Source organism: Chiloscyllium plagiosum, unplaced genomic scaffold (genome assembly GCF_037043375.1).
Source record: "Chiloscyllium plagiosum isolate Xiang-an unplaced genomic scaffold, Cpla_swu_hap1 HiC_scaffold_48, whole genome shotgun sequence".
NCBI lineage: Eukaryota > Metazoa > Chordata > Chondrichthyes > Orectolobiformes > Hemiscylliidae > Chiloscyllium > Chiloscyllium plagiosum.
In genome coordinates this window covers 745,705-760,182 of record NW_028270186.1, presented here as the reverse complement: position 1 = coordinate 760,182, position 14,478 = coordinate 745,705, and the positions used below count along the sequence as shown (strand labels likewise).

The 14,478-nt window shown below is 44.2% G+C and overlaps 1 protein-coding gene across 2 annotated transcripts in view; it reads right to left on the bottom strand.

Moving 5' to 3' along the window:
* Window positions 1–3,018: 3,018 nt before the first annotated feature.
* Window positions 3,019–14,478, bottom strand: part of dbnlb (drebrin-like b) — a 40,051-nt gene continuing 28,591 nt past the window's right edge. The window contains exons 11-15 of one of the 2 annotated variants that reach the window (XM_043681173.2): window positions 14,315–14,407; window positions 13,119–13,178; window positions 10,587–10,717; window positions 8,389–8,494; window positions 3,019–4,623 (exon numbers count right to left, since the gene is read on the bottom strand). In XM_043681173.2, coding sequence (XP_043537108.1) covers window positions 4,481–4,623; window positions 8,389–8,494; window positions 10,587–10,717; window positions 13,119–13,178; window positions 14,315–14,407 — 533 coding nt within the window. In that variant the 3' untranslated portion in view covers window positions 3,019–4,480. The remainder of the gene's footprint in view (window positions 4,624–8,388; window positions 8,495–10,586; window positions 10,718–13,118; window positions 13,179–14,314; window positions 14,408–14,478) is intronic. The other variant, XM_043681174.2, reaches the window with a different exon arrangement.

Genomic DNA, 14,478 nt, shown 5'->3' with positions numbered 1-14,478 from the left:
TAGGCACGCCTCAACACAAGGTGTAACTTTACAAACAGAACACCAAAAACACACAATTCCCAGTCTATCCTCAAGAACCAGGTTTTTATTTCAGCTTACCTGTCTCCAAAGTGCTGCAGAAACTGAGCAGGTCTGGCAGCATCAGGGAAGAGTAAGATTAACTGTGTTCTTTTCTCTACAGGTGCTGTCAGACCTGCTCAGTTTCTCCAGCACTTCTTTGCATTTGGCATCATCCATCTTGCTGCTTGCTTCTGATTGGCCTTGTACTGCTCTCTTGTGCAGAGTTTGTGCATTACATGGGGGCAGTCCATATTAGATTAGAGGTGATGTTGGAAGGATTAGAAAGCATGAGGGTGGATGAATCTCCTGGCCCTGACCAAATATATCCAAGAACACTGCAAGAAGCTAGAGAAGAAATTATAGGCACCCTGGCTGATATTTTTCCATCATCATTCGCCATGGGTGAGGTCCCAAAAGACTGGAGGGTAGCAAACATTATGCCCTTATTCAAGAAAGGCTACAAAGAAAAGCCTGGGAACAATAGACCAATCTGGGATAGGTCAGTTACTTGAGAAGATTCGGAGATATGGTATACATGCATTTGGAAAGATGGGGTTTGATTAGTAGTCAGCATGGCTTTGTGAGTGGGAGATCATGCCTCACAAATTAATTAAGAGTTCTTTGATGAAGTGATCAGGATGAAGTGATAAGAACAGGTTGGTAGACAGATTTCACTAAGACTTTTGATAAGGTTCCAGCTGGTAGGCTGTTCAGGAAGGTTACATTGCATGGAATCCAGGGAGAGCTGGCAAATTGGATACACTACTGGCTTGAGGGTAAGAAGTAGAGGATAATAGTGGAAGGATGGTTGTCAAACTGGAGGCCTGTCAGTAGTGGAATGCATCAGGGGTTGGTGCTGGGCCCATTGCAGTTTGTTATCTTTATCAATGGTTTGGATGAGAGTGTACAAGGCATGATTACTAAGTTTGCAGCAGATACTAAAATAGGCAGAATCGTCAACAGTGAGGAAGGTTATCAGAATTTGCAGCAGGACCTTGTTCAGCTGGGGAAGTGGGCCGAGAAATTGTAAATGGAGTTTAATGTGTGAGGTATTGCATTTTGGCAAGTCAAATTAAGGTCAGAGTTTCATGGTGAATGGTAGGGCCTTAAGGAGTGTAGTGGAACAGAGGGACCTTGAAGTTCAGGTTCACTGAAGTGGATTTATAGGTAGACAGGGCAGTGAAGGAGGTTTTTGGCACACTGAACATCATCAGTCAGGGCATGCAGTAAATAAGTTGGGAAGTTATGTTGCAGTTATACTGGATGTTGGTAAGGCCATACTTAGAGTATTGTGTTCAGTTTTGGTCACCTTGCCGTAGGAAGGATGTTATTAAACTGGAAAGAGTGCAATAGAAATTTACAAGGATGTTGCCAGAGAGGTTGGACAAGCTTGGACCTTTTTCTTCAGAGTGTCGGTGACTGAGAAGGGATCTTATAGAAGTGTCTAAGATCACCAGAGTCATGGAGGAGGTGAATGCACTCTGTCTTGTTCCCAGGGTTGGGGAATCGAGGGCATCACTTTAAGCTGAAAGGTGGAAAAGTAAATGGGAACCTGAGGGGCTTCTTTTTTCAACAGAGGGTGGTACACAATGAACTGCCAGTTACATTAACATTAAAAGGCATTTGGACAAGTACATAGATAGGAACAATTTAGAAGGACATGGGCTAAGTACAGGGAAACGGGCTTCATGTGGATGGATATTTTGATCAGCATGGACCAGTTTGGACAAAGGGCTTGTTTCGGTGCTGTAGGACTCTATAACTCTATCAAGAGGGAAGCCAGCTAAAGTTCTGGGGGCTCGTGTTCAAATCCAATCATGGCAGACAGTGGAAATTTTAAAAATGGAAGAGTCTAATGATAACCATGAAACCACAGCCAATTGTTGGAAAGATCAGTCCTTTCGGGAAGGAAATCTGCCACCATTAACTGATCCGGTCTTTGTGAGATTCCAAACCCACTGCAATGTGGTTGATCCTTAACTGCCCTCTCAGCAATTGGGGATGGGCAGTAAATGCTGGCCCAGCCAGCAATGCCCAAATCTTCTGAATGAATAATAATAAAAACAAAATCAGTTTGGCAGAAGCCTCAGTAAACAAGACCTCAGAGTTTCTGCTTCCAAAAGTCAGGCTTTCCATTGGACACTGCCTGCCATAAGACAAAAGGGCACCTTGTTTAATTTAATGGGGAGGTGGTGTGCTGAAGAGCTGCAACCAGTACAACTTCCTTTGCTGTAGCATTTCAGGCCATCACTAGGTAGGCCCATCAGCCAGTCTCTTTCCAATATGGAAGCAGTGACAAACAAACAGTGTAACTGACCAAGTGGTTAGGGCTTTTACAGCATTGAAGCACGATCGTGGCTGGAGTTCTGCAAATCAATGATATTGTCATAATTACCCACATGATATCACAACTGATCATGATTCAGTTTGAGGGCGAGCCGGGGAGGGGGGGGGGGGGGAAAGAAGGGACATACACTAACTTCAGGAGATTGCATTCACATTCCGTCTTTACACACTGTGCCATACTAGTGGAATGCTGCACTTGCAGCAGTGTCTCTCAAACCACCTGCACTCTGGCAGTTGTCCCCCTTGACATCATTTTGTATATGAGCAGACATTTTCTGATGTATGTATTCCTCAATCACAACAGAGTCGCCCCAGAGTGCTTTGCTGCTAGGAAATACTGACAGAACTATCAGCAATGTCAGAAAAGTGACAGCCCAGTCTTCAGATACAAAGAAACTTCTAAAAGCAGTGTAGTAAATGTTCAGACAATGAATGACACGTTGGCCTGCAATATCACAGTGCAATAGATTTTATAATATTCAAACTCCTTGAAGAACATACAGGACACAGATTAACTTTGGGAATATCTACTCATGAGAGGAGCAGAGCACAGAATTTTCACCTCATTGCTTTTTATTCCTACATACAAATACAAACAGGAAGACCAGGATCCCCAAGAAAAACACCTTTATTAATGACAATGCAACAAGTGACACTTTCAGGAAAGCAGAGAAGTGAAGAGATTGAGTTGGTAAATATTCCTAGTTTGTCACAAACTCATCATGGTTCACTCCAGATACCGTATACCAGATCCAAATACCGTGGGGTATGCAAGGAATACTGCCAGTCACACGCCTGCGAGATACTCCGGAAACAATTCATATTTTGCATTGGCATGATTCACGTTTTTAAAAAATCATTTCAAAACACTCAGATTCACAATTGTTAACATTTTAGACAGCCTTAGTTAAAACCCAGATAAAGGCCACATTTTTCAGTCAGCACAATCTCACTAATCTAACACATAACTCACAAACACTGCGGTCAGTGAAGGCTGAGCAGGGCAAGTCTCAACACCCAAACAGGGATGAAATGGGAGAGAGCTTGCTGCAGTTGATTCCACCCCAGGATTCTCTTAAATCCCCCCTAGCCCCAGCATTGAACTGAAGGAACAGTGCCAATGTCTGGAAAACTTTCATTTCCTCCTGCAAGCAAGTAGTTGTGGCTCAACTAATACTGAGGAGAGGAACTGTTAAGGTATGGACATGGACACATGGAGAAGATGAACACACAATTGGGTGTTATTGTACTCCCATTGTTGTACTTCTGCTGGAGGAATAACAGATTATTGACCTTGCTGTTCAACTCTGATTCTGAATGCGTCTCAAATCTGCTTCTCCTCCACTGCCCGACCAAGCAGCTTCCAATTCCAGTGAAAGGCCATTAAACAGAAGTATTTATTCAATCTCTCCGCTGATACACTGTCTGATCCTGCATTTGCCACTCTATTTCATATTCCCATCTACAGTACTTCAGTTTTGTGTCACCATTCAGACAAAGCCATTAGCCCAGCAGTAGAGGAAAATGATAAGTTTGCAGCCCTCTTAATTAGCACAAAGAAAACCTGATTAGACACACGTACAGGAATGTGCAAGTTTTCCCACTATCCATTAAGTTGTCTTTTCTTGGTCCGGACGAGTTTTGAGAGTCACTGGTTAAGCCCCCACTCCAGTCCTTCCCTGTTCCATGGCCTTCAGCACACTGACAGACCCCCGATACCGCACCACCCAACTGGGCCCTGGCCAGTTACATCCGCTGAATAACTTTGGGGGCCAAGTAAGGGTTGGACAAAGCAGTGCATGGGTCAGGATAACAAAGAGGGGAGTGAGGGCATGGGTACAAGGGAGAATACAGCCCTCTAGTGGTTACTAAGCCAGTACTTTCAAACAATAAGACTGAAAACTTGAATCCCGTGATCAAATTCCCACCCACAGCCCTTCCCTGTTAAAATGAGAAAGGAAAGCTTGAGGCACTCAGTAGATTTGGCTTGCAATTGGCGATTGAAAAGATCTTGTTGATGCTGATAAGATAGTGGTTTGGGCACCATCAGCAAGGTCAACGCTCTGTGCGCTGACTAACCAGTCAGGAGCTCCACATAGTTCGCTGGAAACATACCGAAACTGCCATCCACTGCATAACCCCGCCACCAGCCCTCATCAATCTGCTCGATGCTGGTCAGGATGTCATCTGGATCAAACGAAATCTCTGTTTCATCAGCTGCAAGTGTCCAACAGGAAGGGGGTGGGATGGAATGAGGAAAGAGAAAGGCAGGAGGGAGGGGAAATGAGGTGATGAGAAGCAGAGGGGGCAGAGAGAAAACAAATTAGCAGACAAGTTCCTGATTCTTGATCAGTCAGGGAATCCAAGGTCAGGGGAAGGACAGGAAAGTGAATGTGAGCATGCCTGATCAGCCATGATTCTAGTGAATGGCTGAGCAGGCTTGAGGGGGTGAACAGCTTATTCCTGGTCCTATTGCATATGGTCTTATTTACAAACTTTACTGGTATCCAATTTCCCCTATTAATTGGGTTGACAACACGCCCCGCCCCCGGGCTGACAGGTAACATGCATACCACACAAATGCCAAGTTGTGACCATTTCCAACAGAAGAAAATCTTACCACCACCACCACCACCACCACTTGACATTCAAAGGCATTGCCGTCACTGAATCCTCCCCATCAACATCCTGGGGATTTGCAATGACCAGAAAGTGATTTGGAGCAGTCCATATAAATACTGCCGCTACAAGCAGTGGATCCCCAACAACATTCAAGCAGCTCGACACCATCCTGGACAAAGCATCCCCCTTAAATGGCCTCATTCATAACTTGCACTCCCTCCACCACCCACTTTCAGTCTAAAGCATATTAATTTAAACCTAAAGTTTTTCACCAAGGAATATCCCAGGTTTGGGAAAAGTGACCCTACTTAAAAAACAACCTGTTTGCCCCCAAGACTATAAAGTACAAAGCTTTTCAAATTCTAAACTAAAATCAATCCCACCCAACAGTGACAGTCACCACCTCATCACTGCTTCCAAATCGACAAGGCAAGCAATAACATTCACTGGTTTATAAAACCAAGGAGATAAGAGTCCACTGGAATGCAGTTCCATATCTTATAATACTCAAGGTCAGGAGTTCCATTGTTCTACAATACAGTTCATAGCTCCTTGAAAGTGGAGTCACAGGTACATAGGATAGTGAAGGTGGCGTTTGGTATGCTTTTCTTTATTGATCAGTGTACTGAGTACAGGAGTTGGGAGGTCATGTTGCAGCTGGACAGGACATTGGTTAGGCCACTGTTGGAATATTGCGTGCACTTCTGGTCTCCTTCCTATCGGAAGGATGTTGCGATACTTGAAAGGGATCACAAAAGATTTCCAAGGATGTTGCCTGGTTTGGAGGGTTTGAGCTATAGATTAGATTAGATTAGATTACTTACAGTGTGGAAACAGGCCCTTCAGCCCAACAAGTCCACACCGCCCCGCCGAAGCGCAACCCACCCATACCCCTACATTTACCCCTTACCTAACACTACGGGCAATTTAGCATGGCCAATTCACCTGACCTGCACATCTTTGGACTGTGGGAGGAAACCGGAGCACCCGGAGGAAACCCACGCAGACACGGGGAGAACGTGCAAACTCCACACAGTCAGTCGCCTGAGGCGGGAAATGAACCCGGGTCTCTGGCGCTGTGAGGCAGCAGTGCTAACCACCGTGCCACCGTGCTGCCCATGGGAGAAGCTGTTTTCCCTGCATCGTCGGAAGCTGAGGGGTGACCTAATACATGTTTATAAAATCATGAGGGGCATGGACAGGATAAATAAACACGGTCTTTTCCCTGGGGGGGGGGGGAAGAGGAGGAGTCCAGAACTAGAGGGCATAGGTTTAGGGTGAGAGGGGAAAGAGCCCTAAGGGGCATCTTTTTTTACACAGAGGGTGGTGCATGCGTGGAATGGACTGCCAGAGGATGTGGTGGAGGCTGGTACAATGACAACATTTAAAAGGCATTTGGATTGGTTTATGAAGAGGAAGGGTTTAGAGGGATACAGGCTGGGTGCTGCAGGTGGAACTAGATTGGGTTGGGATATCTGGTCAGCATGGACGAGTTGGACCAAAGGGTCTGTCTCATGCTGTACATCTCTATGACTCTAATACCAACTAGACAGGGGCGGAAAGTAATATGCACTCAAACAAGGCTTTCAGTCAACAGATGGAGTTTAATTTAGTAAAATGCAAGGTGCTGCATCGGCAAACCAGGGCAGGACTTGTACAATTAATGGTGGGGAACACTGCATTTCATTCCGGTTAAGCTTGAAAGGGTTCAGGAAAGATTTACAGGGATGATGTCAGCACTGGAGGGTTGTTAGGGAGAGGCTGGATAGGTTGGGGGTTTCTTTCCCCTGGAGTGTCGGTGGCTGACCTTATAGAGGTTATAAAATCATGAGGGGCATGGTTAGGATAAACAGACAAAGTCTTTTTCTCCCAGAGTAGAGGAGTCCAAAATTAGAAGGCCGAGGTGTAAAGTGAGAGAGGGTAAAGATTTAAAAGTGACCTGAGGGGCAACCTTTTCATGCACAAAGTACCAAGTGTATGGACCGGTATAGTGTCTCAGCAGTTCACACTGCTGCCTCACATAGCCAGGGACCGGAGTTCAATTCCAGCCTCGGGTGACTCTGCGGAGTTGTCATATTCTCCCCTTTTCTGAACAGGATTCCTCTTGTGCTCCAGTTTCTACCACCTGGCATGCACATTTTCGGATTGTGGGATTAGCCATAAGGAACTCACAGTGATAAGGGAAGGGGGTTGGGTCTATGCGAGATAATCTTCAGAGGGTCAGTGAGGACTCGATGAGCTGAATGGCCTGCTTCCATACTGTAGGGATTCTATGGAACGGGCTGCCAGAAGAGGTGTGAATGATTACAACATTTAAAAGGAATCTGGATGGGTACATAAATAGGAAGGGTTGCGAGGGATATGGGCCAAGTGCTGGCAAATGGGACTACATCAGTTTCAGAATCTAGTCAGCATGGACATGTTGGACTGATGGATCTGCTTCCATACTGTATAACTGCGACTATGCAACTGCTTGGCAATTATCTGTTGCGTCATATTGGGATTCACTGTATGTACTAACATACTCTCATGGTCAAATCTGAAAGTTGTGTCAATTGCATTATTTATTATCCTGGAGCATGGTTCATAAAGGTAGTATGTGACAGTATGTGAGTGAGTTTAGTGTGACCATTTATGGCTGAATTAGTCTCACACAACTGGAAACACCCTACAACAAGCAAGCGTGTAGTCTACGAGATGCATTGCTCAAATTCACCTAAGCTCCTTAGATACTATCTTCCAAACCCACAACCACCTCCGTATAGAAGGACAAGGGCAGCAGATCCATGGAAATGTCACCACGTACCACTGACCATTCTGACTTAGAAATATAACCATTCTGTGTCATTGGATTAAAATCCTGGAATTCCCTTCCAAGTGCCACACAGCCCACAACAGTTCCACCATCTTCTGAAAAGTAAATAGTGATGGGTAATAAACTTTGGTCTAACCAGCACCACCCATATCCCACGAATGAATAAAAAAATTAATACAGCTTTCGCAGGCCTTCCCATCATTTGAAAAATAGATTGATCCACTATCAGGATCATGCTTCTTGGGATGCAAGACCTTTTGCCTGAACTGGATCTCATTGTAACCCAAACAGAGCACAAATTCTCCTCTCATGAACATGAGGTGAACCTTAAAAATTCTGACTTAACTGAAACAATAAGGGACCAAACGTTAACGTAATTTTAAGTTGGTTGATGAATGTCTTGGTGAACTACATGACTCTTGTTGGTGTAATGCTGTTATATATACCTATTGCAACCAAAATACACAGTATTAGATTCTCCATTACTTTGTTTTTGTTTTTGATTTCCAACGCACACAGTTGTTTTTATTTATAAAAGTACCTACCGGCCTGGTAATCATAGAGAGCCCGGGCACACAGTCCTTGATATTGAGTTTCTGCCACAGGTTGGCATGAATTGTTATCTTCGGCAGCCACCTGACCTCCCGCATCCTGAAACAAAGACAGAGAGACTAGAAAATGAATGCAAAAGACAAATAATGCACACAACTTGTTCTCTTAAAGTCTTTTCAAAGTTATTCTTGAATCTGCTTCCATAACTCCAATGACGTACACTCCAAATCCTAACTTGTTAAGCAGGCAAATTCAAACCTCCTTTCTAGTTCTGTGCCACATATTTTAAATCTCTAACCTCAACTTCCCAACTCATGGCTCTGGAGATTGTTTATGCCTATCTCTCAAGCCCCTTCACTCTGACCACTTTGTTTGTCTGTCCATTTCCTGTTTTAAAAACAATCTCAGTTTCTCCCTCTCTCATTTCTGGTCTCCTTCCTATCGGAAGGCTGTTGTGAAACGTGAAAGGGTTCAGAAAAGATTTCCAAGGATGTTGCCAGGGTTGGAGGATTTGAGCTGTAGGGAGAGGCTGAACAGGCTGGGGCTGTTTTCCCTGGAGCATTGGAGGCTGAGGGGTGACCTTATAGAGGTTTACAAAATCATGAGGGACATGGATAGGATAAATAGACAAGGTCTTTCCCTGAGGTGGGGGAATCCAGAACGAGAGGGCATAGGTTTAGAGTGAGAGGGCAAAGATATGAGAGAGACCTCAGGGGCAACTTTTTCACGCAGAGAGTGGTACGTGTATGGAATGGGCTGCCAGTGGAAATGGAGGAGGCTGGTACAATTACAACATTCAAAGGCATCTGGATGTGTATATGAATAGGAAAGGTTTGGAGGAATACGGACCGAGTGCTGACAGGTGGGACTAGATTGGGTTGGGATATCTGGTCAGCATGGACAATTTTGACCAATGGGTCTTTTCCATGCTGTACATCTCTACAACTAGACTCAGTGTCCCCCATCTCTGGTACCCTTGCAGTTGATCTGCTCCATAGCCTCTTCACTGGCTAAAATTATGGGGCCCAAATTGAACTTGTTGTGGTAATGGCTGCTCTGACCACCCAATGGAAACCAACTTCTTCTCTCTCCAACGCCCATCTCTTCATAAGCCTCAAGTTAGGAGACGGGATTAACAGCAGCTGGTTTTATGACATGTTTCAACATGCAGTCAGATTCTTAAGACAGCTATCTCTCACCAAGACAAATATCTAAAGCCATTTGAAGCACCCCAGGACTACTCTGCACTCAAAGCCCTGCAAACCAGAGCAGTCACGCCAGGAGAGATCTATTGAACAGCCTCCCCCATTGTTACTTGGGAAAGGTTTTGAGGAATGAGTGCAAACGAGGCAACATTTCCATTGAACTCCACATGTTCCAGTTCCCAAAAATATATTGCATGGAAAATAAAGAATCATGACAGAGACACATCAGATGTGGAGGGTTTCTAGTGAAGATCTAGACCCCCTTGCAGGGCCTCTTGGTTCGAGATCGGTCAAAAGAATCACTACGCATACGGTCTGTTTAAAGCAAGGTTACCAGTTTAACAAATTAAGGCAGCCTGGCGTAGATTTGTCCAGCAACACAGAGGTTAAAAGCTTCTGTGTTCCGTGGAGAAATGGCACAACTACATTTGAAAATTACACATTATTTATATGTTTTTCTTAAAAGGTAGTAGCCTAAATTATAAGAAAAGTCCAATCAACTGTAATATGGTGACATGATTGACAGCAAGCTAATCCAATGATATTCCCTGGGAAAGGGTTCTTAATTTATGTAGATCACCACCTCATGCTAGCAGTTCAAGGATAGTTCTAATACCAAATCACTGTCTTACGATTCATATTATGGAAAATCCATTGTTCTCTCTTATCTCTAAACACAACCAACTTAGCAAAGCATCAGTTCAAGTTCACATAGTCAAATCATTACTTGCAGCCATTTTGTTGTTATTTTAAATTGAAAAGCCAGTTTGTGGTTAATTAAAAATCTACAGATACTTGTTGCTTCTGACAATAGCCTAAATTCAAATTTTAGATCCTCACTGGCACCACTTCCTGGCGGAGATTACAGAAAGGAGCACGGTATCCAGGCCCTGTTAAACTATGTAGGGATTATGATTCAAACAGGAAAAAAAAAGGGTTTTTGGGGCTAGGGAGAGATAAAGAGGACAATTTTGGAAAGCACTTACTGCATCAACAAGCTTGGAGCTGTCTTGTTGTTGCACACATGCATCCGGATCCTCGTATGTATCGTCCTGCTCTAAAGTTTCAGAATGGTGGAACTGCCAGCTATAACCTTCTTTACTGTCAACCTTCTCATCTGTATGGAAGCAAAAACCAAAACAAATGGCCATTAGAGAGAGGACCAGTCAAAGAAATGCTGCAACATTTAAAACAGAGACGCATCTATTTATCCCCTGGCTCTCATCCCTTCCATACCACGGCTCTTATCCCCCTCTTACCCTCCGGCTCCCAATGCCACCCATAGCTCCGATGCTCTCTGACCCCTAACCTTACCTCCAGGCTCACCTCGAAACATACAGATACACCCCTCATGTCACGATACAGATCCTTCAGTTTGCTTGCATGTACTTTGTCCTACCTTTTCCGTTCCGTGACAGGTCTGAAGGCAGTGGAATAAGCTGTTCACATTGCAAGGTTTCAAGCTAAGAACCAAATCCTATCACGGACAGGGTGTTAAGACATGGCAGAAACCTCTCAGAATCAGTATAGTCTAGGGACATCAGATGAATTAGACTCTCAGTGCTCAGCTTCTGCATCACTGGACACCAATCTTTCCACCTACCAATATCTCTACCACTGAGCATAATGCCAACCGCTTCTCAAGAATCCACTCAACTTGGTCCAACTCATCCTCACTGACCTTTGTTCCCAACTGGATCTAGTTACATTTGCCAGCATTTGGCCCTTATCCCTCTAAACGTATCCTATTTCATAAACCCATCCAGTGTTGTAACTGTAACCACTTCACCACCACCTCTGGTAGCTCATTCCAGATACACATCACCTACGGTGTGTAAAAGTTATCCCTCAGGCCCCTTTTATATCTTTCTCCTCCCACCTTAAACCTATGTCCTCTAGTTTTGAACTCCCCCAACCTAGGAAGACGACCTTGGCTACTCACCTGATCCATGTCCTCATGAGTTTATACATCTCCATAAGGTCAGCCCTCAGCCTCTGATGCTCCATGGATAAAAAGCCTGTTCAGCCTCACCGTATTAATCCCTGCAACATCCTTGTAAACCTTTTCTACACCCTGTGATGTAGAAAAGGTTTACAAGGATCCTTCCTATAAAGGGCAACCAGAATTCTTTGGAATATACCAAAAGTGGCTTCACCAATGTCCTGTACAGCTGCAACATGACAGCCCAACTCCTATACTCAATGCATTGACCAATTAACACTAACATGCCAATGTATTCTTCATCACCCTATACATCTTCAACTCCATTTTCAAGGAACTATGCTCGTGCACTGTGTCAGTCTCTTAGCTCGCCAATACTCAAGGCCTTACCATTACGGGTAGATGTCCTTCCCGAATTTGCCGTAGCAAGATGCAACACCTTGCATTTATCTAAATTAAACTCTATCTGCCACTCATCGGCCCATTGCCATCTCACTATGGATCCCATGTGATCTAACTTCACTAACCAAGCGGAAGCTTGTCGAATTCTTTACTGCACACTTTGCATAGAGACAACGTCTACTCTTCTTACTTCAACAAAGTTCCTTGTCACCTCTTCAAAAACCGATTTCTCACGCACAAAACCATGCTGACTATCCATAGTCAGTCCTTGGCTTTCAAATTTACGTAAATCCTGTCCCTCTGACTCTCCTCCAACAACTTAGCCATCACTGATGGTAAAGCTCACCAGTCTGTAGTTCTCTGGTTTTTTTCCTCTCAGCTTCTCTTAAATGATGGCACCCAAATAGCCAACCTCCAATCTTCCAGCAACTCACTTGTGACCGTTGATGATACAAAAATATCAGAAAGGGACCAAGCAATCTCTTCTCTTGCTTCCCATAAAACTCTGGGATATACCTGAACAGGTCCTGCGAGACTGATCTACCTTTATGCGTTTTAAGACTTCCAGCACGGTACTTCTGCAACATGAATTCTCTTTAAGATTTCAATTTTTATTTCAAGTTCCCAAATCCTCCTCCACAGTAAACACTGATGCAAAATATTAGTTGACCATCTCACCCAACTCCTGTCGTTCCATACGTAGACAGCCATGCTGACCTTTAAGGGGAGAAAGTGAGAACTGCAAATGCTTGAGAGTCAGAGTCGAAAGTGGTGGCACTGGAAGAGCACATCAGAAATGACGAAGGGCTTATGCCTGAAACATCGACTCTCCTGCTCCTTGGATGCTGCCTGACCTGCTGTGCTTTTCCAGCACCACACTTTTCGTCTTTGATCTGTAAGGGGCCCTATTCTCTCCCTAATTACTCTCTTGCCCTTAATCTCTTTGCGTTTTCCTTAACTCTCTTTGGGAAAGCTACCTCATGACTGAGGAGGCTCAAAAGGCATCGTGGCCTACTTTTGTTACTAGTTTTTATGTTTAGCATCTCAACCGAGGGACATCAATGGGCTAAAACCAAATGGTAATGCTTCTCATCAACTTGTTCAAATCCCCAGTAAACATACACGGAATATCACTAACAGGTACACAGGGAACCTAACTCAATTGCTGACGTACCATTCCACTCTGTTTGAGGCTCTTCTTCCATTGGATGGGCTTCTGGAGCATTTTGAGTGCCTGGTGAGGATCACATGAACATTTCAGTTTCTCAACAGGCCATCAAGCAATGAAACTCCGTCAACAATGTGCTGATTAAACTGCAATATGCTGTTATGCTTAAATATCATTTATCAACAGGGGAGAAACCAGGTAAGGGGAGTGGAACGAAAAGGGGCAAGTTAGCAAACAGAATTCTCAGACTACTACAACAAAGCTCTGTACAAATGCAAAACTGCAAATCAGGTAATTTTCAGGAAAGCTTGATGTGGTAGTTATGCAATTCCAACCATCAGTTGTCTGGATTACAACTGTATCCACAGACAAGACTTAAGTCTAACCTTTGTGTCAATTGTGCTCATGAGAACTCAACGCTGTGTAAAACTGCATTGACCCTGGTTTGATGACATTTGGAAGATTATGAACAGTTTTGGAATGCATGTAAGGGATATAGAGGAACCCAAGAAAAGACACAGTTGTTTCACAGGGATGATACCAGAACTGAAGCTAAAGCAGTAAAGTATCAATGGGAGGGGAGGGCTCTTATCAGAGAACAAGAGGAGTGGCCATGCCCTGATAGAGGTTATATTCGGAAAAGGGTTGACAGGAAAAGAAAAGTTCTCGCTGCCAAGTCCAAAACATGGGTAAATTTCTGGGGAATTGTCTTCAAAGTGATGATAATTTCAAACTTGGTACTGCATGGACGAATTGAAGCAAACACACAGATTTGTGGGCACGTTAGAGCAGCCCAAGTGAGATTTGGTGTTACAGTTAGATGAATTCAGGTAGGTTAGGGATGGTGCTGAGCATGAATACCTTCAGACAGCAGCTGGACCAAATGTCTGTCCTGTAATTTATGTATCTATCAATAATGACCTTGATTTGCAGTTTGCACTCCAGCTCAAGGGCTGACTGATATCACTCGGAGCTTCAAGCATGACCAGTAAAACACTTTTGTGCTATTCAATTCACATGGCTACAGCTGATAGTTGTCCACCACTGATAGCGTAATGTGTACTTGCAAGCTGACAAATGCAGCTGAGTGTATGTTTACAAAATTAATTTGACAGACTACACTCTGTTTGTCAGTCAGCCCTTTCTGTGAGCTTGAGCTGGTTTCAACAACCACATACAAACCTAAAAGTGGAAGTGCCAACCTTGGGGTGCTGACTGGGCTGCTGAATGGACCGGTGAGGGTGGGGACTCTGGCTGGCTGATCTGGGACTGCAGGAAGGGGCTCCTGAGCTTCCCTGGCAGGAAGAAGCAAAATGCAAGCAGGAAACAGAATAAACAGTAAGCAGCACTGTCATCAGAACACTGT